At 40.9% G+C, this 24,354-nt stretch overlaps 1 protein-coding gene across 1 annotated transcript; it reads left to right on the top strand.

Annotated features, from left to right (window-relative positions):
• Window positions 1-1,978: 1,978 nt before the first annotated feature.
• On the top strand, window positions 1,979-18,767 carry LOC119016123 (KICSTOR complex protein SZT2). The gene is made up of 9 exons (XM_037092022.1): window positions 1,979-2,839; window positions 6,788-6,965; window positions 7,058-7,180; window positions 7,316-7,512; window positions 7,565-7,684; window positions 7,772-7,836; window positions 12,573-12,683; window positions 18,201-18,269; window positions 18,360-18,767. Exons 1-9 carry the CDS (start codon window positions 2,632-2,634, stop codon window positions 18,501-18,503), a joined length of 1,215 nt encoding a protein of 404 aa, XP_036947917.1. The 5' UTR covers window positions 1,979-2,631; the 3' UTR covers window positions 18,504-18,767.
• The last annotated feature ends 5,587 nt before the right edge of the window (window positions 18,768-24,354 follow it).

The raw sequence follows: 24,354 nt of genomic DNA, 5'->3' as shown, positions 1-24,354 counted from the left end.
TAATAATCTTGCCATTTTTCTGATGCATCTTTGGTAGCCTGGGGGTTGCCAAGAGTCAGGTCTTCTTGTACATCTTTCAGTTTTTGTATCTCTTTGGGTTCAGAGGTTCAATCATTGAATAACACAGGGCTGAAAACTGCTGCTGCTTTGCTCGCTACAGACGATCATGTGGACAGATTGTAAAAATCAGGTAGATATCCTGATATCCTGCCTCTGGGTCAATAAATACACACATGAGTGAACGAAAGTGTGTGGTTATCCAGAGTCCAATTCTAGGGCTTCTTCTGTTTGAAATGGAGTGCAAGTCAGTGATTGGATGTGCTAAAAGAGGTGGGACTTTGAGGTCTGCGTCCCATGGGGGGAGCTCCATTGTACGATTAATTATGCCCATATAGTAGGTAGTTGATTCCAGTATTTTTAGATCTAATAGAAAGGTTCATGCAAAACTGAAAAATCAGTCAATTTTCACATGTTCCCATACTGATGGAAAGTTTGGTGAAGTTTTGTCATCCGCAAAACATTTCTGGAGCATTATAGCAAAACGGCATAGCAGCATATTCCTAAACCCCTGAAGAAGCTTGGGATCTTTAAAATGTAAAAAACAACTGGAAGAACATAATTGCTCCATACAGTTTGGTCAGTGAATCCAAGTCTCCGAAGGCCCTGAGATCCCAAGTTGATTTAAAAATAAGTTATTCGTACTGTTGACATGCAATTAAGCAATCTCTTGCACCCACTTCAAAAAGAAGCTTTTAGGTTACAAGCTACAGTGAAGATTTCATTATTAAATATAAATAATATTGGGAACTCTGGGCTTTTGGAGGCTTGGATTATGCTGGGCAAGCTGTTGTTTTATCAAGTTTCAAAACAAGTCTACATCTACTTCAGTTGTTTAGGAGAATGCTGCAATGCTGTTTTGCTGTGAAGCTCCAGAATGTTTTGTTGACTAGGATTCCACTCGACTTTCCATGACCACAGGTATGAGTATATAATTACTGAATTTTCAGTTTTGCGTGAGCTTATCCTTTGATATTATATACATAGAATAATTTCCCGATTCCCAAATATGTCAAAACAAATTTTACTTTATCATCACATGGGAAACACCCTTTTTCACTTGTAAAATATACATATTGGCACATTTACATTTCACATGTAAGCAATTGCAAAGATGGAAACAATTGTACAGTTCATTTTATGTACAGTGGAGTCCAGAAGTCTGAGACTACATTTATAAATGTCTTCTATAGTAACATTACCCAGGAATTAATCAGAAAATTTGATGATTCAGAAAGTAAGTGCATGTGTCAGAGTTCAAATTGTTATTCTAAGCATAGAGCAGCTGTTCTAGCATGCACAAAGTCTCTCAGAAGATGAAAATGCAAAGAAAATAGAAGTATCTTGAACAGCAGTCTCTAGATATAAGCCACAATGTTGTTTTTTTGACTCAATTCCCGTTATTTAATTCATTTCTTAGTTGTTGTTTTTTTTTTTTAATAGTTCTTGTCCCTGGTCTTTACACTGTTCACCATTCATTGATAAGGTTAAAAAAATGCATGTATTTTCTGACTACTACTACTGTATTTGAAATTAGGCACTAAAAAATATATAATCATATGACAAAGCAACAGATAATTGTTTTACAGGAAGTAGTAGAGGTAAACGTTGTGTGAAATGTCAAAATACAGCATGTGATTTAAATTAGACATCTATGATGTGAATTTACCATTATTTGTAATTTTTTGTAGCAATTTACAACTTCAAGGAAGACGTAAAAAAAAAAAAAGAAACACACACATTACTTTCAGTTGCCTAGACTGCTGTAGTGGTGTGTTCACAGATAGGGTTAGGGTAAGGGTTAGCGTTTTAGTTTATATATATATATATATATATATATATATATATATATATATATATATATATATATATATATATAGTTATAAAAAAGTGTTTGTACATGTAACGAGGACATGGGACATGTTTAAATATTTCTGTTTTTCCAGGACAGAAAGTGGTGCAACCTTGAAGAGAAATGTTAGTGGATGTGATAATTTTTAGGCTTTCCTGTCATGAATGTTGTTTCTTTTCAATCAACTTGCTTTGTGTACTCTCTTCTTTTCATATGACCCCCATGATTACAGACTATCCCCATCAATGTAGCCACTGTCATTAACTTCATATATATATATACACATACACACACACAGAAGGCACAGGCTTTTTCTGTAGCAAAAGAGAGCTCTGCGGTAATTCCTATTTTGAATTTGATTAATATTGATTAACATACAAACTACTCTCACACAGGAAGCAATGGGAGTCACAGAGCAGCAATGTGCAAAGCACAAAGCAGTCAAAGTTGGGAGCAGCTGGAAAGGGGAGGTAAACCCCTTCAAATGCAAAGCAGGTTCACCAGTGGATGATCTACAGATAACCATTCAGAGGAAGAAAGCCTCATCTTCCAGAATCTCATAATTTCCAGAATGAGCTGTGTCATAAAAATGGGCAGACTTCAGTTTTGAATACCTTCTGCAGTTGAGAAAATGTTTGCTTACTGTCACTTCCCTTGCTCTGTGACTGTCCACTATTCATTCTGTGCTGGTAATGACTTCTATCCCTCTATTTTAGCTCTCTATGCTCTTCACTGAGGAGTGTGATAAGGTACGGGACCTGATGCATGTTCACTCCTTCAGCTACGACTTCCACCTGCGAGTGGTTCACCAGTACTTGGTTGGCTGCCACATGACTCTTCGCCAGGGCTACCAGCTCACCGACTTCCTCGACGACTTCATCTCCCATCACCCAGACATTCCCAAATTTGGCCGTAACCATGTCTTTCAAGGTAACTTTGTGGTAGTGATATAGTGATTTAGTGATATTTCAGGTTTCCTTGCAACTCCAGTTGCTCTTGATATTCAGAATCACTGTGGAATCACTAATGGTTTGCATTGGAAAGATCAAAGTATAAGTTGAATGTATACATCAGAATACCATGGGATAAACTCACAGTGTAGAAAGTTAGATATTGCTGTTTTATTTACAGTTATGCAAAGAACTATGTTTTAGTAACACTTTACACCGATCAGGCAAAACATTATGACCACCTGCCTAATATCATGTTGGTCCCTTTTTTGTGGCCAAAACAGCCCTGACCCTTCGAGGCAAGGACTCCACTAGACCCCTGAAGTTTTGCTGTGGTATCTGACACCAAGGTGGCAGCAGATCCTTTGAGTTCTAGGTTCACAGATGCTCGATTGAATTGACATGTGGGAAATTTGGGGACCAAGTCAGCATCTCAAACACATTGTAGTGCTCCTCAAACCATTCCTGAATCATTTTTGCTTTGTGGCACGGTGCATTGTCCTGGTTGTCATGCAACCATTTCAACTGTGGTATTACACTGTCAAATGTTTTGTAACAAAAACATTAATAATTTTCTTAACCTTAACCAAAGTGATACAAGTTGAACTTTTGATCAAGACGTCAATTTTTATGACAGCGAATAAGTACTGAGGTGATTTAAGACGTTTTTTTTCGGGGTTGCTACATGCCTTGTCCTCACCCTCTACAGAACAGCATTTCACAATATTACATTACAGATGCGTGTGGTCAACTGTTGAATGGATATTTGACACGACAGAGAAAAGTTAGTGTGCACCCTGTCTGAAGTGGGTGCACAAACTCAACCAGTTCACTTGAAAATATACATATTAGCACACTGAAGTTAATTGTTTCTGGACTACAAAACCTCACCTGACTTTCCGTTGACATGGGGGTGAGTAGATTGTGACTGAATTTTCATTTTTGGGTGAACTGTTCCTTTCAGACCATAATTCCACGTGCAACATGGAGTAAACCACCAAAAACACTGTAACTTAAAGGCCATTTTGATTGGTGTTGTTGGACTAATTGGACTCTTCTATATTCAATACATTTTTATTTTATTTTAATTTTCGCATTACTAGGGATGCACCAAATTGAAAATTCTTGGCTTAAACCAAAAACCGAAAATGAGGAATCCGAGGCCGAAAACTGAAAAACCAAAGAAACACCAAAAGAAATTATTATGCCAATTATTGGTACAGATTGCATTTATGGCAATTATGACTGTTGTACTAACCTCCCTAAAATCAAGGCATTGCAATTCAAAGAATAAATCAGTTACAAAAAGTATGACATATTTATTTAGCACTGACATTACAACAATGCACAATATAAAATAAAAATTCAAATAAAATGTTTAACTTGACCTCGCTAGATGTGTACATTAAATAGATAATAATGTAAATGCCTATAACTTACTGGCTTGCGAAAGATTGTCAAATTAATATGTTCTCTCATAAAAAAATCAAATGCATTTTAAGATTTTCTCTGTAGGACTACTACAACAAAAGTGCATTCAGAACAAGACTGCAACTGCTGGAAGATATAACAATGTGATCTCTGTAGGCCTCAACATAACAGTGTATCAAAACATCCATAGGCCTTTAACAGAAACAAATGCACCAAGAACTGCAGATGTGCAAAGTGGAAAACAAATATTTAAACACTAGACACAAGCCCATTCTACTTCTTTGGGTAAAGTGGCAGATTTTTCTTGATAAAGAGTAGCTTCTCTGCATTATCACGGTGAAGTCTGTTCCTCTTCTCATCGAGAATATGAGCTGCAGCACTGAACAGTCTCTCACTGTCAGTGCTTGTGCACGGAGCAGACAAGTACTTGAGTGTCAACTTTGCTGGGTCAGGACAGCGGCCTTTGTTATTTCTCCAGTAATGAGGGTTAGTACTTCTGGAGATGGGGACTTCAGACACATCTAACTGCTGAGCGGTTGAGCTTGTCCTCTGCCTGACATTTGAGAAAGATAAATAGGGCCAGTGCATAAATAAACATTTTTGTCAAATAAAATAAAAAATAAAATGATCTGACAGTCACATATATAGTAAGTCAGAACAGAATAACCTACCTATTACTTGGTGCACTTGCAGGATCTCACTGAACATATCAGACAGCGAGGGTGCATGCCCCTCATCTGATGCAGAGAGACAATCCTTTTTTCTGTGCTCTGCTCTCCTTCTGCTGCGCTGTGTGCGCTTCTCCGTCTCCAAGCGGCTTCCCCGCATCCATCGTGGCCAGGATCATTTCTCATGCACACTGCTTTAATCCCACATCCAAGTAATGATCTTTATAACGCAGATCAAGTTCAGTCCCCATGAAGTGCAGATGATCCGAATAGATCTCAGTGAAACGTGTGCTAACAGACTCTATGAGTGAACTTTTCATTGTTTTCACTCCGTGGTGCGTCTCAACTTCTTTGCTTTGAAGACGCTTTAGTGCCAAAATAAAGGAATAACATCTGCTACAGATGCATCAGAGGAGCTGAATTCTTTAGTTAGCTGCTCAAAGGGGGCAAGAAGAGAGAGAATGTTTTCTATTAAGACCCACCGGTCTTGCATAGACTGTAAGCGGGAATAGGCCAGGTGAGAATGTTTAAAGTGGCCAACAATTCTTCTGCCAATACGTCTTTTACGCTGCACTCCCTCGTTCACAGCCAGATGTAGTGTGTGGGCCATGCACCATATTCCTTTCAGCTGGCTTTCTTCTATCGCTTTTGCGATATTTCTTGCATTGTCACTGACTATGGCATGCACTTAAGATGGGTCGATATGTTGGGTGTCGAACCTACTGGCGAATGCATCAGAAATGGCAGCTGCTGTATGTGACCCTCTAAACTCTTGTGAATGGAGGAGAATCTTTTTCTGCTTGAAATCTGTATTGATCCACTGTGCGGTTAGACTGAGCATACTGGAGAGGCTGACGTCTGAGCTCCACATGTCGGTCGTGAAACTGATTGCTGAAATATCTGATGCTATAAGCTCATGGCCGTGAGTTGCAACAACATTAAACAGCTCAGGTAAACACACGTCTGAGAAATGTCGTCTACTCGGCATGGCATAACGGGGCTCAATATGTTCTATCAGCCTAAGAAATCCCACATCCTCTACGACAGAGGATGGCTGATCATCTAAGGCAGTGAATTCCATATTTCTTGGTGTGATGCCCTTTGCCTTGGCACCATCACTGGAAAACTTTCTTGCCTTTTCAAAAACGTCCGCCACAGACAGAGTGGGCGTGCTCAGATTAATTTGCCTTTTCTGTGCCACATTCTTCTCATACTCAGAATGGCAATCAGGATGTTTGCATTTCAGGTGATTAATTAAACCCGACGTGGAGAAACTCTTTGCAGATGCACCCCCTCTTGATATTTCAGCATTACAAGTTGTGCAAATTGCTATCCGTGGGTCGTTCTTAGATATATTTAAATACGTCCACACCACAGACACGTTGGCGCATATCCAGACAAGAGTGTGCTGGCTGCGGTTTTTGTCTGAGTCATCACAACTTTCTGTTTTGGCCGTGTCGTTTTGGTGATAAAATTATTTGAACATTTTTGGTGGCCGAATATTTGGTGCATCCCTGGTATTTGCCTTATGTTGTGAATGTGAGTCTAGCTAATAATCTCTGCTGGACACCAGGAATCTCCTCGAGCTGTCTGTATGGCTCACTGCTAGCCAACCGAAAATCCAATAAAGAAATTCTTAAATACTGAAAATTGTCTCACTGCCACAGAAAATAGATGCTGTTAGTAATGTGCATTTGTGTGTTTCCCCAGTGTTAGCTTAACCAGGAGTCCTTTCAACTCACTGATGAGATAAAAGATAGATATTTGCATCACATAGTCACATGAAGAATTTTAAAACTCTGTGACCCTCTGATCCTTCTGTTCATCAGGGAGCTTCTCCATCTCCACAAGGATGATAACAGCTCATCAATTGTATAACTACATCACTGACCATGCCAGCACCTACAACATGAAGCCACTTCGCATGTCCAAGTCTACAGTCACCACTGACAACAAGAAAGGGATGCCTGAAATGCATGAATATGCTCTAGTGGCGCTGTGGAACAGGTACAAAAAACATCAGAATTACAGAATGAATATATTTCTATGTAAGCTTCTTTATTTCAACCTAATCTTTTTTCTGTTATTTCCTGCTAAAGTTCGGGCTCCTACAAGGATTTGGAGGGCCTGCACCACCATGATGACTTTGATGTGTCCCTGGTGGTGTGTCATAATGCTGCTCCATTTGAGGAACAATCAGACGGGGAGAGGCATTTGCTGAGGTAAAGAGATAAGAAAGAATAGATCCTATATATATAATATATATCTTTGGGTTCTGTGTTACTCATACAGTCAAACATGTAAAGTGATATTTCTTTGATAAGCCAAAATCACCTGATGTATGATCTTAATTGTAGGTTGCGGTTTTATGTGATCATGACCAGTCAGAGAGAGCTATTCCCCCGCCTCACTGCCGACATGCGGCGTTTCAAGAAACTTCCTCAGATCCACCGTGACCCTGGTGAAGTGGGAGGCTGGCTCCCCTCAGATCGAGCAGAGGCCTGTGGGTCACGTAATGCTGAGCAGGAAACTCTGGGAGGAAACTGCATCTGGAGTTGCAGCAGCCTTGGCCCCTAGTGATGGCAATGAGTTTTACCCTCTGGCAGGGGGTGGACCAGAGGCTCAGGGGCTACTTTATAGCTCTCCTCTGTTCCCTTTGCTCAACAACGAGGTTGCATCAGCCTGCAGACAGATCCAGGCCAGTGTGGAGCAGGCGATGGGCCACTGTCGCAGAGAGAAAATCTGTGGAGGAGGCTGTTTCATGGAGAGCATCTTGCCCTTGACAAATTGAAGCTGACCAAGCTGTCATTCAGCGAGCTGGAGGAGGCTGCTGGAGGCTGTACAGAGCCGCTCGGTGGGGGAGATTGACCCACAGCTGGTAAGATTCCCTCCAACTAAACTAAAATTGATATATTTGTCCTGCTACTGGTAAGCACTTCCAAACATACCTTTCTCTCCTCATACCTCGATTGGCTGCTGTCAGATGGATTTAACTGTCATCAAAATAGTTGATTTGCTGCGAACCTTTGTCGGTGTTGGGCATAAAGGAGTTATTCAATTATTTCAGAACAACAGGCTCAGGACAAAGTGAACTCACAAGTCATCTGACGTGGCTGGAGACAGGCATAGGCACAGTGTAATATTAATGTAAATTTTCCTACACTTCTTTTTATGTAAAACTGTTCACAAGACGGAATGAGTTCTGTTTCTGGATGCATCCAAGGGTTTAACGTTGTCACATTTAAGTTGCATTTTGTAAGAAAAATATATTTTTGGGTCTCATTCTCATTTTGTCAAATAATGATGCACTGGGTTTCTCAACTCCACAAAAACTGACACTTTGGAATTGTAGATTGGCTCAGCTGCCATCCCAAAGTGTTGTTATTTGAAGAGTTGGGAGTGAGACTAAAAGATAATCTTTTCTTACAAATAACACCTTTTAAAGCTGGATAATTAATGTTTCTCAAAAAACTATTTACCTTTAAAGTAGCTGAATGACCTCAGCAAATACTGGTACTAAGGAGGGGCATATTATGTGGCAAGTCTGAGTAATATTTGGTCAAACCTTTAACTGTACATGTTCCTAATACCCCTGCTTGGTTTTGACAATTTCTTTTAGACAGTTCTCCCCTCATAAATCAAGTTATTCTGTAGTTTGTTTTGGATTATGCTCCTTTTGCCTATGGCTGCGTTAAAAAAAACATATATATATTTTCCTGTTCATATCAGTCTTTGTTTGAATGATCCTATATCAATTAATTAATCTCAGATTGATCTATCAGGATATGCCTTTTTCCTGTGGATGCATTTCACAGGGTCCAAACTTACCAGCCGTCAATTAACAGCAAGCAGGTGGATTTTCCATTGGGCAAGTAAACCTTAAAAAGACAACAAATACTTGTGTTACTGTATAGCATTTTGGTTAAACAGTGGATTATGTGGGTGCAAAGTGAGGCACACTGTGCAAAGGTATTGCATATTGTGTATTAAGACTCTGAATTAATCACATTGGACGTGTTTTGGGCATAACATAAACCAATCAGAGTGCCATCTCCATTCCCTTTAAGAGCCAGGTACCAAGGTGGTCCGTGGCTGCTGGGCCCTCTGCTCACAATTTCATCTGACCCCATCAACAACTGTGTTTGACTACATATGAGAAAATACACTGATATTTTACTGAGGAGGAGAAGGAGTTTCTGCTGTGCTGTGTTTTGTGGTGTGCAGATCTCAGTCCATGGATCAGGCGGGATGGGTCATAAAAATGATCATAGTGGGTGAGATGGAGGTTGGTGAAATATGTTCAGATTTATGCATGTCTATATTAACATGCATATTTGCACACAAGAAACTGTTGATAAACTCAGGATCAGTTAGTTCTGTGATCCTCGACACGTGAAAAGGTCACACAGTTCAGATTCATACAGTAAAATAGTGTGGAGTGAAGCAGCTGTCTGCTGTCTCTCTGTTTTCCTCGAGAGTTTCCTCTTCAGCTTTGCCACAATATTTGCTGAAGTGATAGTACTGCTTATAGAAAAATGTAAAATGATTAAGAGTAGCCTCATAAAAAGAATCATAAAAGGCTAAATTCCAGAACAAGATTCTGAAAAACTTCTACATAGAAGCGATAGGAAAGCATCCTGACTTGAAGCATCACCAACTGGATTGGTTCTTGTACAACCCAGGACAGAAAGGCTCTACAACCGATGATTAAAATGCCCAGAACATCACTGGTACATCTACAGAGATCAGTGACATCAGTGAAGTGAGATGCTCAGAGCCCAAAGATGCTTAAAGACAGCACCCACCCAACCACAGACTGTTCATCCTGCTGCCTTCTGGCAGTACGTACAGAAGTATCTGCTGACATACCACCAGACTCAGACTGTGAGACTTCTGAAACGCATCCTCAACTCTCCCATTGCCAAAAAAAATGTAGCAGGAATCTAGGATTTTAACATGAATTTGTATTCTAAACGCTTATATAAAAAATTCCAATAATTTTACCTTGTACCTTGTAAAATCAGAGTGTTTCGTGTTATGAACCCGTCAGGTGTAGGTGCAACTTACAGTGTGAATACTGCTTTAAATAGCAGGAAACACAGAGCACCTTTGACTTTAGACCAGCTTTTTGTTGGTCCATGGCACAGTCACTTTCTGCTGCCTCAATATAGCAATGCACTGGCAATGCACCTGACCACACCTCACTTTAAGAGGCGCACAGGTGGGCACAATGTACATTTGCTATTTACACAGTGTGGGCAGTAGGCATCAAGAAGTTCCTGTTTTTCTTCTCTTATTTACTTTTGTTGCCATACAATAGCTAGATGCCAAAAAAAATCACAACACTGTCCCATTCATTTCACTGTAGGTAGAATTAACCAACAAATCTCAAAAGCACCCATATTTTTAATAATGCACACTGGGTCAGAGGTTTCCTTCTGCTATTCTGTTTACAATATTAGTTCTCTGAGAATTTCTTTCAAATCCCTAACTTAATCAACCTTGAATTTATAATAGAGTAGTAACCTTGTGATTTAGGATTGAATTGATTCCGAAAATCAGTAGTAATACCCAGCTGTAGTTTTAAGGGAGGTGGTGGTGTTGGATATGTCAACATGTTGCTTGATATATCAGATATTTGATAGATGCTGTTAATTGAATTAAACCTATTATGAGCCACCTGAATATCAGTGTGTCTAATTGTAACTGAAATGCCATCTCAGATTTATTCCTCCATCCCAACACAATGAATGTCAATTGTAAATTATATATATTGTCTTTTTGGGACCCTCTGGTATCCCTCAGGTCAAATTGACCCAGTACATATTTGGGGTTTTAAAAACAATGCTGAAAGAGATATTTACTTCATAACCATCTACATGAATTGTCTTTATCTCAATTTCAAACAATAAAGATCTCTAAACAAAAGTGAGAACACCCCTCACATTTTTGTAAATATTTTATCATATCTTTTCATGGGACAACACTGAAGAAATTACACTTTGAAACAATGGGAAGTAGTGAGTTTTAGCTTGTATAACTGTCATTGTGTTTACATGACACACAAGAAAACCGAATTACTGCATTAGTCTGACTATGATCTGATTTTTTAGGTTGCATGTATACACCTTAGTCTGACTAAAATCGGACCAGAGTCGGATTAATACACCTAGATTATTCGATTGATAGTCGCATGACTCTTAAATGTATACGCTCCATCAGATCGGATCGGAGTTTTACATTCTGCGCAGGCTCGAGATTTTTTTTACCGGGGCCATGAGCCGGAAGTAGAGAGGCGGCGGCGGCTTTCCTCCGAAATAACCGCAAGCAAGAGCGCAATGGTGCATCTAGTTTGTGTAATTATCATGTACACCGCATACGAAATGTACAAAGATGTAGCTTCGTCTCGCTCTTCGTATGCCATCTTTCTCGAACGCCGAGGCAGCTGGTGACGTAAAGAGGTCAGCTGGAGGTGACTCTCTATTACCGCTCGTTGAAATGGGTTCAGCGCCACCTAGCATACCGGCCTATTAAATGCTTCAGCCAGTAATTCGATTTTCTCGATTTTATCGCTCTCACTCTCTCTCATACTGGTCACTGGAGGTTCAACATGGCACCGTATGGCAAAGAAGATGGCCTAGGCTATAAGAAGATTGCCAACACTCTGAAACCAAGACCATATAGCGGTTTAACAGGACAGGTTCCACTCAGAACAGGCCTCGCCATGGTCAACCAAAGAAGTTGAGGTCACGTGCTCAGCGTCATATCCAAGGTTGTCTGTGGAAAATGGACGTATGAGTGCTAGATTTGCAGAAATGTGAGGAGTGTGCTCACTGTTGTGAGATACTGTATGTTTAATGATTGCAATCAGTCTCTAGAACACAGTCAGTTTTATTTGTTGCTACTGGCTGTTGGGCTGTTCTGCCCCTGTGGTGCTCCTTGTGGTGCATATTCCGAGTAAAGGCCATCTTTACCGAAGACCATATGAAGGATGTCAATGTGTGGGGTATAGTAGCATGTGTGTGTTTTTTTTTGTTGTTTTTTTTGGTTTGTACATGTTTATCACAGAAATCAAGCTAAGGCCATTGAGTTTCAGGTAGAAAAAATATATACATTTCCAAAAAAAGAAAAAAAGTACCATTTTTCTTAAAAATTTGAAATGGGTCAATTTGACCTGGATACCATGCAAGGGTTAAACAGGAACTTTCCAAAAACTGTCCCTGTTACTGTGGATGATCTACAGACTGAACACCTTTACATTCTACTGGAGAAATATCCTCTATTCAACCCATGCATTGTGATGGTAGCAGAATGCATATGTGAAAACCTGGACAAATCAAACAACTTCATCAGCAGCGGCTAATACCAGTATATAGGTAGTTGATAGAAGCCTTTTTATTTTATTGACGTGAACCAAACCAAGAATTGTGGAGTGAAAAATGTCATCTGTAGACACAGTATCTCAATCAAAATGTTGGCTGATGTCATGCAACCATAACAGCAGATGGACTTCATTAATGATGAGCCATCTTGTGTTTTGATTTTCCCTAGATGTGGTTTATAGTGAATGACAGGCAGGTTAATGAAATGACAGTGTGTGTTTTGTTGCTGCAGGACTGTTTCCTCACCTTGAGTCCAGCCTGGTATCAGAGTCTGATCAAAGTCCTACTGAACCGCTTCCCTCAGAGCTGCAGACACTTTGATGATAACGCAATCCAATATCTGGTAAGAAAGTGATCTTTATAACTGTTTTCTTTCTGTGAGGGGGCATGAAGCATGGTCAGAAACAGTGTTTCCTTGCTTTTAGTGGTTTGTTTTTTGTTTAGTAATTTCAGCATGTCTGCCTCAGCCTTCTGCATAATATAAATCGTGGGGATTCAGTTTTGAAACAATGAGAGCTCAGTGTGAAATGTAAAAAAGGACTCTAGAGGGGTTTATTTTATCTTGAAGGGGGATAATTATCGGATCCTTCTGAATTTATGAGAGTACTCAAAATAAAGATCGTAACAATTTGCCTTGTTTCTGGAGACAGGCTGGTGACTACAGCCTGAAACGATATTGATTGTAGACATCTTCTATACGTATATCTATATGTATATCTATATGTAGATGTTGCCGTGACAGCCTGTTGGAGCATCTCCCCTGGGTTTCCAAGTTTTTCGTAGTTTTTTTTGTGTTTCTGTTTTGATTTTCGTTTCGAGGTATGACAGCTCTTCTCTGGTGACTGTGAGAGAATGGACACTTTCCTTTTTTGAACTTTTGCGGCACTTATTATGATGTTTCTGCTAGCCCTAGCAATGGAGGGTCAGGAGCGCATTAAGTGCATTGTTTACACATGCGACCAGCTGAGTGCGCTGTGTAAACCTGCACTGCTGTGTGAACCTGTACTGCTGCCCGGAGCCAGGCCCGAGGTCCCGAAAGTGCTGGCAAAGAGATGCTGGGGCTGCAGAGCCGGAGTGAAATGGTGGGCGAAGAAGAGGAGACACATACCGGCTGTACCAGCGATCGTCATGGGGAACGTGAGGTCTCTAGGAAATAAGACGGATGAGCTTGTTGCGCTGATAAAGACTCAGAAGGAATATCGTGAGTGCAGTGTGTTGTGTTTCATGGAGACATGGCTTTACTCACACTTCCTGGACCACAGCGTGGTGGTTCCCAGCTTCAGCACTGTTCGGATGGACAGGGACGTGACAAGCAGTGGAAAGAAGAAAGGAGGAGGGATTGCACTGTATGTGAGTGAGAAGTGGTGTAATCCCAGACATTCACGTGAAGGAACGTCTCTGTTGCCCGGACATTGAACTGCTGACTGTGGGGATGCGACCCCATTAATTACCCCGGGAATTCACAACTGCCATCATTATCAGTGTGTACGTTCCTCCTTCAGCTGATGCAGCGGTGGCCTGTGATGTCATCCACTTCGCTGTTGCCCTGATACAGATGCACGCATTTATTGTCATCACTGGGGATTTTAATCACGTCTCACTGGACAAACCCTCCCAACATTTCACCAGTATGTTGACTGCCCCACCAGAGATGATAACACACTGGAATTTTTGTATGCAAATGCTAAGGATGCATACAGTCCCACAGCCCCCCCGCCCCCTTGGAAGATCAACCCCAGCCTGGTCCTGCTGACCCCAAAGTATGTCCCTCTTTTTCAGCAGCAGCATGTTTACACTAGGAGTGTGAGGAGGTGGAGTCAGGAGGCTGCTGATGCACTACAGGACTGCTTTGAGTCAACAGACTGGGATGTACTTGTTGAGCCACATGGAGAGGATCTTGACAGCATGACTGACTGCATCACAGAATACATCAGGTTCTGTGACCACACCACCATGCCAACCCGGGCTGTGCGCTGTTTCCCTAATAATAAGCCTTGGATCACCAATGACCTGAAAGCCCTTCTGAACAAGAAGAAGAGGGTATTCAGGTCTGGAGACAGGGAAGAACTGAGGAGAGTGCAGCATGATTTCAGGGATATGCTGAGGGCCTGTAAAGACACCTACAGGAGGAAGCTGGAGGCCAAACTCCAGCACAACAATGTGAGGGATGTGTGGACTGGAATGAAGCAGATCACTGGGTGTAAGGTGAGCAGCAGACAGTCATCAGGCAGCTTGGAGAGGGCAAACGAGCTGTACAGTTTCTTCAATAGGTTCAGCTCACAGGCCTCTGTTGTCTCCCCAACACCTCCAGACCCCCACACACCCTCACTGCCCCATATGCTTCCTCCCCTCCCCCCTCACTACCCTGATGTGAGCTCTCCTGTGCAGCACCTCTCCTCCTCCTCCACTACACCAGCACCCTCCCACGCATGACTGTTACTGCAGGCCAGGTTAGGAGACAGCTGGAGAGACTCCACCACTAGATCCTCTACATTTTGCTTACCAGCCCCACTTGGGAGTTGATGACGCTGTCATCTACCTGCTGCAACGAGCCCATTCGCACCTGGATGGTGGAGGAGGCACTGTGAGAATCACATTCTTTGATTTCTCCAGTGCTTTTAACACCATTCAACCACTGCTACTGGGAGAGAAGCTGTGGGTGATGGGTGTAGACGACACAATGATATCCTGGATTACTGACTACCTGACAGGCAGGCCTCAGTTTCTCTGTGTGGGCAGTGTTCTGTCTGATGCAGTGGTTAGTGATACAGGAGCTCCACAGGGGACTGTACTGTCTCCATTCCTGTTCACATATACACCACTGACTTTCAGTACAACACCGGGTTGTGTCACCTGCAGAAGTTTTCTGACGACTCGGCTGTTGTGTGTAAAAGTGATGGACAGGAGGAGGAGTACAGAGGACTGGTAGACAACTTTGTGGAGTGGACTGGACAGAATCACCTGCGGCTGAACATCAGCAAGACCAGAGAGATGGTGATGAAAAGTTGATCTCCCCTTCCTTCTAAAATCTAACCACTACACATTCTTGGAAGGGATGTGGAGGCGGTGGAGGATTGTAAGTACCTTGGTCTTACCATCAACCACAGACTAGACTGGAGATCTAACACTCAAGCTGTCTACAAGAAGGGAATGAGCAAACTTTACTTCCTGAGGAAGCTGAGATCCAGCAAGATGTTGGAGATCTTTTATCAGTCTTTGGTGGCCAGTGTACTTTTCTTTGCTGTGGTTTGTTGGGGGAGCAACATCGGAGCCAGCAACACCAACAGACTCAACAAACTCATCAGGAAGGCTGGCTCTGTGATTGGCTGCAACCAGGACACTCTGGAAGCTGTGATGGAGAGGACACTGAAAACTGTTATCCATCATGGATAATCCTCCCCACCTTCTCCACCTCACACTAGTCAGACAGCAGAGCACCTTCTCCAAAAGGCTGCTTCAGCTTCGCTGTCATAACAACAGATATAGGAAATCTTTCCTGCCACAAGCCATCACTTTAAGTAATAACTCTCCCACCTCTGCCTGACAGAGAGAAATCTGATCTCTCTACTGTTTTGTTGTATACATCATTATTGTTTATAGTATATCTGCACTGTATATATTTTTTTCATCACCATCTGAATGTAAGTAGGTTCCTGTGGCAAAAAAAACGAAGGGCTACACAAACAGTTTGCCCGACAGTGAGCGCACAGCTTCTTCTAGTGGCATTCCTGACGCTCGGCTCAATAAGTGAGCAAATGCACCATATTTCCTAGGCTGAAAATCTATATCGATCATAGATAATTTCATCAGGAAATGCCCCGATCTCGAAGAAGCCACTCACCTCGTAGTGCTGCCCGAATTATTCTTGCTCCCAGGTCCACTGGGTTCTAAATGAATGGTGACGGCATCTCTGAATGAGTTACACAGTGAAACAGCGGCGGTTTTATAGCCGATTTTAAGCTGAAACTCTGAACATAACCATGGTAACCTGGTCCCTGGACCAGGTTACCATGGTGATCTAGCCGGGTTAAAAGAGAGCCACCTTTGTAGTACAGGGAAGCCTGGCTTTAGACTCACCATACCTCGCTAACCCACTAAACTGGCTTCGCAGTACACCCCTTAGGTGTACTCTTTGACACAGAGCTGACTTTCATCCCTCATATCAATAAACTGGTCCAGTCCTGCTTCTATCAACTCTGCTCTGTTTCCAGAATAAAACAAATGCTCACACCCCTCGATCTGGAAAAAGTAATTCACACATTCATCTTTTCCAGATTAGACTACTGTAACTCCCCTCTCTCCAGCATTAATCAAAAATCTCTCTCTTGCCTCCAACTGATTCAGAATTCAGCAGCTAGGCTTCTAACAGGTTTTAACAGACGTCAACACATCACTCCAATTTTAGTTTCCCTCCATTGGCTCCCTGTCTGTTTTAGAATTCATTTTACTGATCACTTTTAAAGCATGCTCAGGTCTGGCTCCGAGCTATATTACAGATATTTTAATTCCCTATGAGCTTGCAGCCTTAGATCCTCAGGCGGGGCCCTCCTAACCGTTCCAAAGTTGAGACTAAAAACTAGGGGGGACTATGCCTTCACCATGAGGGCCCCTCGAATTTGGAATGCCCTGCCTGAGGAGATAAGGCTCGCAGGATCAGTAAATTCTTTTAAATCACTTCTTAAAACTCACTTTTATAGACTTGCCTTCATGTGATGTGGCCCTTGTGTGTCTATTTTTACTCTGTCTTTGAGTCTTGTTTTTGTGTTATTCTATTTATTATGTTTCTGTTATTTCGCCTACTTTATTTATTTTTATCTCTTTTGTCTCACACACTTTACCAATTTTGAATCATCACCTCTGTTATTTCAACCATTTCATGCAAGCAATTTTTTTGTCCTTTGTAATTGTAAATTGTATTCTTGCTTTGTCTGTCAAAGCACTTTGTAAACCTTGTTTTTAAAAAGTGCTATAGAAATAAAGTGTATTATTATTATTATTATTATTATTATTATTATTATTATTATTATTATTACTACTATTATTATTACTGTGCATTCATTTCTGAGCTTGCTAAAACTACGTAAGCTAGCGTTTGGAAAACTTGATCTCTCGGGGGGGGGGGGGCGGGGGGGTACTTGGTGTCATGGTGTGCTAGACCATGGATTAAATTTACACCAGAATATCCCTTTAATTAATAATAACCACACCTGCCCTACCAAAAATTACAACAATAGGGTGCTCTAGTGAATATTTGTGGCAGCAGGACATGTACTGTATGTGAGATTGAAACTCACATACAAAAATGATACCATCATGAGGAGGGGGGTTGTTGTGGCAGCTTTTCTAAAAGTAAAAAGGGAGATGTTGAAGTGTTTTTAGGTGTGTTGTGTGGTATAAGACTCTTGGTTAATTAATGCCTGTCATTTGTGTTCCACCATAATGCTGCACTGACAGTATACCCAAGATTTCGAGGGGATTGGTTGAATTTGCTTTAATTTTTGCAATCAGAACAAATTCCTGGAGAGATTGCTTGATACACGGTATGGGTTGGCTAAGGGGTGCCCAGGAGGCTCCCTTGTTTCTGTGTTGAGTAACATTGTAGCTCTAATTAAAAGAAAGATTTCAAATAGTAATATAGGGTTAACACACTCCAAAAGCCAGCAGCTCTGCATACTGTGCCTGCGTTTGGTCCATACCCATCAACATTTTAATATCTGATATTTCACTGTCACCAAAAATGTGTTTCTTTTCAGTTTAACATCATAAAAAATAAGAACGAAAGGAAATATCCTTGTTCGTATACAGTTTTCCTTTCAAAATGACCATCTAATCTATTTCCATGCCTCTTAAATTGTTTCAGGCTGTTCTGAACCAGAAGTTCACCGACTGCTTTGTTTTAGTCTTTCTGGACAGTCAAGCTGGAAAAACAGTGAGTTTATCATACTGATATTATTATTGTAACATTAAGTTGTGCAAACGTCTCGGCAATGTTTCTTTTCCCGTTCTCTTGCTCCCACAGAGTCTAAAGGTTGTGTTTCGGGAACCATTGCCATCACAGCCTCAGGCCAGTAGCAGCCCTCATCCTCAGCTGGTGTCCATGTATCATCACCTTGAGTCTGTCATCAACACTGCCTGCTATAACCTCTGGACAGGACTGTTATAGAGCTGATCAGTGCTGGACTTACTTCAACTTATGTCATTGTGAACACTCTTGACACATGAAAAAAGAAAGCAACAGTTGAAGAAATCTAAGTTTTTTGAGGGAATTCACGTGAGGAAAATCCTCTTGCTTATATACTCTCCCATCGCTCACTGTGGCATTATAAGAAGCTTCATATCAAACACATGTATTCTATATGGCTGTGTGCAGGAAATCCCTCTAAATGTTCAAAAGATGTAATTAAAGTCATAAAGAATAGCAGCAGTATATGTGTGTTTCACCATGTTAAGTTTTGTTTAAATATGTGAAAATATTCCAGTGCTGTCCAGTGATGATGCCACCTGATCTGCCTCACTTTTTACATCTCCACACATCTCTTTTTTTAAAGCAAATATATCACAAGCATTGGGGCAATGTTTTAATTAATGTAATGCTATTTTTCTCGGTGAACATACGAAGTGCAAAATCTGTTCAGTACTTCCTACTGTGAAGTTGGGGAGAAATCCAATGCTCTGCATGACCAGGGTTTCCCACAGTGTGCTATAGTGAGGGCACAGCACCTCCAATCACATCAGAGGAAATGGCTACACATTTATGAAAAATGATATTAAGCTTTAAGGAAAATAAGCAGGGCTGCTCCCTAAAGCTTGTGTTAAAATGCACTACATGTTATAATTAGGGCTGTCAGGCGATTAAAAAAATTAATCAAATTAATTACAGGATTTGTAATTAATTAATCTAATTAATCACATTTTAATCTCATATCTGCTAAACGTACCCAAATGAAGAATTTGAATTCTAGGACATTACAAAATTGTATTGCACGATTAATCAATTGAACACGCTAAGAAGAGAATATTTGAAATACTTTTTTTTTTTTTTTGGTGAAGTGCGTTTCATAAATGAAATTTAAAAGAAAATGGTCAAGCACATCCCAGCAAACCAATTAGGCCAGGTGCATTATTCAAAAATGCAATAAAAATATACTAAAATAAATAAAATTCAGAAATAAAATAAGGCTGAGTCTCAAATAGGCACTTAAGCAGACTCTCAAATGAAAATGAGCACTAAAGCTGACTCAATACAACAATTCAAAATGAATACCAAAGCTGACAAAATAGGCAATTCAAAATGAATAGTAGAAGTATAAGGCTGTGAACAGTGACATAGAATTTGTCTTCAAAATATGAGCTTTACAATGCACCCCATTTAGAGCTGGGTTCTTAGCGGGGGGCTTTTAATTTGAAAGTAGCGACCGTCCTCAGCTTGCCGACACAACAACAAGCTAACACAACCAAACAGCTACAGAGACCGAGGAGACGCTGCATCTCCTGGATCTCAGCAGCTGTCCAGCTGTTCATCTTAATGTCTGCAGATGAAGTGATGGACTGACTGCTGCGATCAGCTGTTTCTTGGTTCTAAAACTCCTCGGCTGTGGGTCGCACAACAGTGCAGGTCATCGACACCTCGGCCCATCTCACTCAGAGGCTGGCACATTTCTGCCTCGTTTTTAAATAGCAGGCGAGGCGGAAATAAGTGGACCAAAACAGATCCGCAGACCGAGCCGCCAAAAGGACGGGCAAATTGGCGACTTGGTGCTCTGTTTAAAAAACGGCTCATGTCTGTTGTCACCCTGCTTTGATTTGCGACGCAGCTGGGAAGTGATGAACACGTCCGGACAAGTTCCTCGGTGCTAGTGCAACTGTGACGTGCCACTGCCAAGCAGTCTACGGGTCATTCAGTGGGCCAAATATAAAATGCTCACGCATGAATTGCCACTCAGAATTAATTGCGTTAATTTTTATAACGCGTTAATTTGCAGTGTAATTAATTAATATAATTAAGGCGTTAAACTGACAGCCCTAGTTAAAATCTGGCTTTCTGCATGGATCAATTGACCGGATATGATGTGAACATTAGCACAGGACCCATAGTCAGTTTTGTCCATTACAGTTGTAATAAAATCCATGAAACAAAATGAGAGGACTACATTACCTTGTTGAGTCTACCATGAATGGACAGAAACATATTAAAAAAACAAATAAAGCCAGAGCTGGAAGATACAGTTTGGACACTAGTCTTTATCAAGCATCACAGGTAACATAGTTGCAGTAATATTTGATTTGAAAATGTAAAACATGGCCAGAGTTTTTTAAAAGGAACATTATCATTATAACAGAATGTGAAGAAACAATATTGTTGACATTATGTCAAAGACGTGTATGTACTGTGTTGCAAAGGGTGTCTTCTGAAGTTAGCATGCTAACCTGCCCTGGTTTGTCCTGTCCAATAATACCCCTTTGTACTGCAAAAGATAGTTTGATAGCCCCCTAGTTTCAGCTGGGAGATGTAAGCAAGCAGCAAGTTTAATGCCTCATAAAATATATAAATAAAATAAACTCACAAAATATTAATAAATGATGTACACCAATCAGGCGTTACATTCTGACTACCTACCTAATATTGTGTTGGTCCTCCTTTTGCTGCCAAAACAGCCCTGAGCTTTCAAGGTATGGACTCCACTAGACCCCTGACGGTGTGCTCTGGTATCTGGCACCAAGATGTTTGCAGCAGATTCTTTAAGTCCTGTAAGTTGCGAGGTGGGGCCTCCATGGACTGGATTGAGATCTGGGGAATGTGGAGGCCAAGTCATCACCTCAACCTCATCGTTGTGCTCCTCAAACCATTGCTGAACCCTTTTTGCTTTGTGGCATTATCCTGCTGAAACAGGCCACGGCCATCAGGGAATACCGTTTCCATGAAAGGGTGTACATGGTCTGCAACAATGCTTAGGTAGGTGGTAGGTGTCAAAGTAACATCCACATGGATGGCAGGACCCAAGGTTTCCCAGCAGAACACTGGCCAAAGCACCACACTGTCTCTGCTGGCTTGCCTTCTTGCCTTCAAACTGTGATGCCCTGTGTGTTCTGACACCTTTCTATCAGAAGCAGCAGTAACTTCTTCAGCAATCTGACCAACAACAGCTCATCTGTTGGATTGCACCACACGGGCCAGCCTTGACCCAGTTGTCTAGCCATCACAATGTGACCCTTTTCAAATTTGCTGAAATCCTTACGCTTGCCCATTTTTCCTGCTTCTAACACATCAACTTTAAGGGCAACATGTTCACTTGCTGCCTAATATGCCCCACCCACTAACCAGTGCCATGATAAAGAGATAATCAGTGTTATTCAATTCACCTGTCAGTGATCATAATGTTATGCCTGATCGGTGTATATTTGCACATATTTTTCTTACTAAACAGAAAAATACAACTTTACACTTTATGGATTAACCTTTCACTCTTTTATCCAACTAAGACAACCCTAACTGCCTCTTTAACTCATTGGTTTGGAATAAATAAATCCTCAATTCACAGAGTTACATGTGAAAATATTCCAGTTCTCCAAGTTGATCTGCCCCTCTCTCCTGTCCCTGCCTTGTTGTCTTGTCCCTTGGAGTCATAGAGAGCCAGTCACGCCCCCTCCAGCTGACCTCATCTGACCTTATTTTGGAAAGAAATTGCCCAGTAGTCAGTGGGAAGAGACAAATATTTTTTCTGATCCCATTTGAACTGTGCCATGGATCACATCATTTTTGGAATTAAAAGATCAAGTCAATAAAATAGCTGTTTGTTGTAAAGATAGTAAAATATCATCTATACTTCTACATTGTCTCAATCAACAAATGTCACCAACATCAACATGGCATCTGTCTCAGCACAGAAAACGTATTAATACAGGTGAATATAACACTAAAAAAGGCCATAGTGACAACTGCATTTATGTGAAAGGGTAGTTTTTCAGTTCTGCAAGCAAGCTAATATACAGGACCAGCTCTACAATGTACAATGACTTCCACCTGACCCACGTCCTCTAATATATCTTCTTAGTTCCACTGCTACCTGAGCTTCTTGCAGTTAGCAATTAAGATATAGTGAACAGTAATCAGTGGTTATGCTGCCCCTATAGTTTTGGAGCTACCTTTAAATTCTGGCCATTACTTACAAATTACATTGATTCCAAATATTAGTCAAAGTGACTAAAAGTAGCATTGCCAACTGCCTGCACTGATCAAATCCTGATGGAAACACTCTTAAAGTGAAACGCTCGCCAAAATGCAACCTTGTTTTTTTATTTATGAATGTATATGAGTCAAACCTTCGTGTCAAAGCTTAAGTATGACAAAAGAGGCACTTTTCAGATTTACCATATTTTCATTTTTTCGGGTCAAGCTCATTTTCAACGGGACAGCTAGGGGCAAATACGATAGCATCAAAATCGCTTTTGTAAAAACACTAACATGACTAGACACAACATGAAACTTTGCTCGTAGCATCACCAGGGTCTCTACACATGAACATGAGCATTGAGAACATTGCTTATGTACAGAGTTTGAGAAAAAACAGAAAGTTTTTGAACAACTCACCTTAGCAGTACCTTGTTCCGTTCACAGCTGTCATTGCAGCTGAGAAGTATCGATCTCAGAATGCAATGTAACTTTGAAGAGAGTTAAGGTGGACCACTACTGTCTTCCAGCAACAACTATACACGATATCTCACGTTACTTTTCCGGCTTTTGATTTAAGCATTGTTTCTTATATGAGGCTCCTTTTTCAACTTCAAGGTCAATATTGTTTTTTTTTTGCTGATGACAAAACAATGAATTATCCATGCATTTATATGGAACTAAGCTTGAGGAGCAGCCCACCTTAACTCATCTCCATGTTAAGTCACATGCGTAAATCGATGCGTCTCCATTTGCAGGACGGCGGCTAGCGGAACAAGCAACTGCTAACGTGAGTTGTCCAAAACTTTCTTTTTAGCAAACTCTGTGTACACAAACAATGCTCTCAAAGATTCTCAATGTTCTTAATGCTGAGTCTTCAGGGTTTCAGAGATTAGATCTGTCTGAATATGTTAGCGCAGAACAGTGGGAAGCAGATGAGATTTGTTCATCTCTTTTTTGACAAATATTCTGATTAACTGATGGTTAAGGAAACATTTTAACAAGTGGAGAGGACACTGGTGCATTTTTTGCCATCAGTCTAAATGTCTATCAGCAGTTTGGATATACTGAATCTGATAGTTGTTGCAAAAATGCCACAAAAGTCAGTCATAAGCAACCTACACCTTCTTTAACAGGTTTGAGTTTTTTGAGATCTCGTGCCTTCTACTAACTATATGCTAGCTCCTCATACCGCATCAATGTACATAGGAGCCTGCTGAGATGGCAGTGGACTCAATGAGGAGGCTTATATGTTATTTGAAAGTGTCAAACCTGTTTCTCACTTGAACCCCCTTGCCATATCTGGTGCCCTAAAGTGCCTTTCGGTTTATGTTTTCCTGGCCTAAAAAAAAATCCCTAAACCTAAACCCATGAAGTGATACTGTTATCATTCCATCGGCTCTACATAGAAGATCTTTGGAAACACTACTGGTGTTATGCCATGAAAGTGCCAGAGTCAGTTTGGAGAAAGAGACAGCAATTTACTTTCATAGGTGGGGTCAAATTAAATTTGGTGATTCACATAATAGCATGCCACGTTATCAGCACCCAGTGCTTCCAAAGCATGTTCAGGATGATCAGTTTTACACATGTTGTGTACAGGTGACAGACAAGGCTGGTCATCATGCCTCAGTGTAACATAACATACATAGAGGCTAGGTATTTGTTGCAGTACCTTTATTACTGGTATTTTTAGCAGCCTTAAATTTCTCTGTTTCTTTGTGGATGGTCAATTAAGACATACTGAGCGAAGCAGTGTTCTCAGATAATTCCATTTGAATGCTAATTACTGGATGTTCATCATGCAAAATCAACATTTTTACTCTGTAATGTCTCCAACTGTATT

Source organism: Acanthopagrus latus, unplaced genomic scaffold (genome assembly GCF_904848185.1).
Source record: "Acanthopagrus latus isolate v.2019 unplaced genomic scaffold, fAcaLat1.1, whole genome shotgun sequence".
NCBI lineage: Eukaryota > Metazoa > Chordata > Actinopteri > Spariformes > Sparidae > Acanthopagrus > Acanthopagrus latus.
This window is presented reverse-complemented; position numbering and strand designations above follow the sequence as displayed.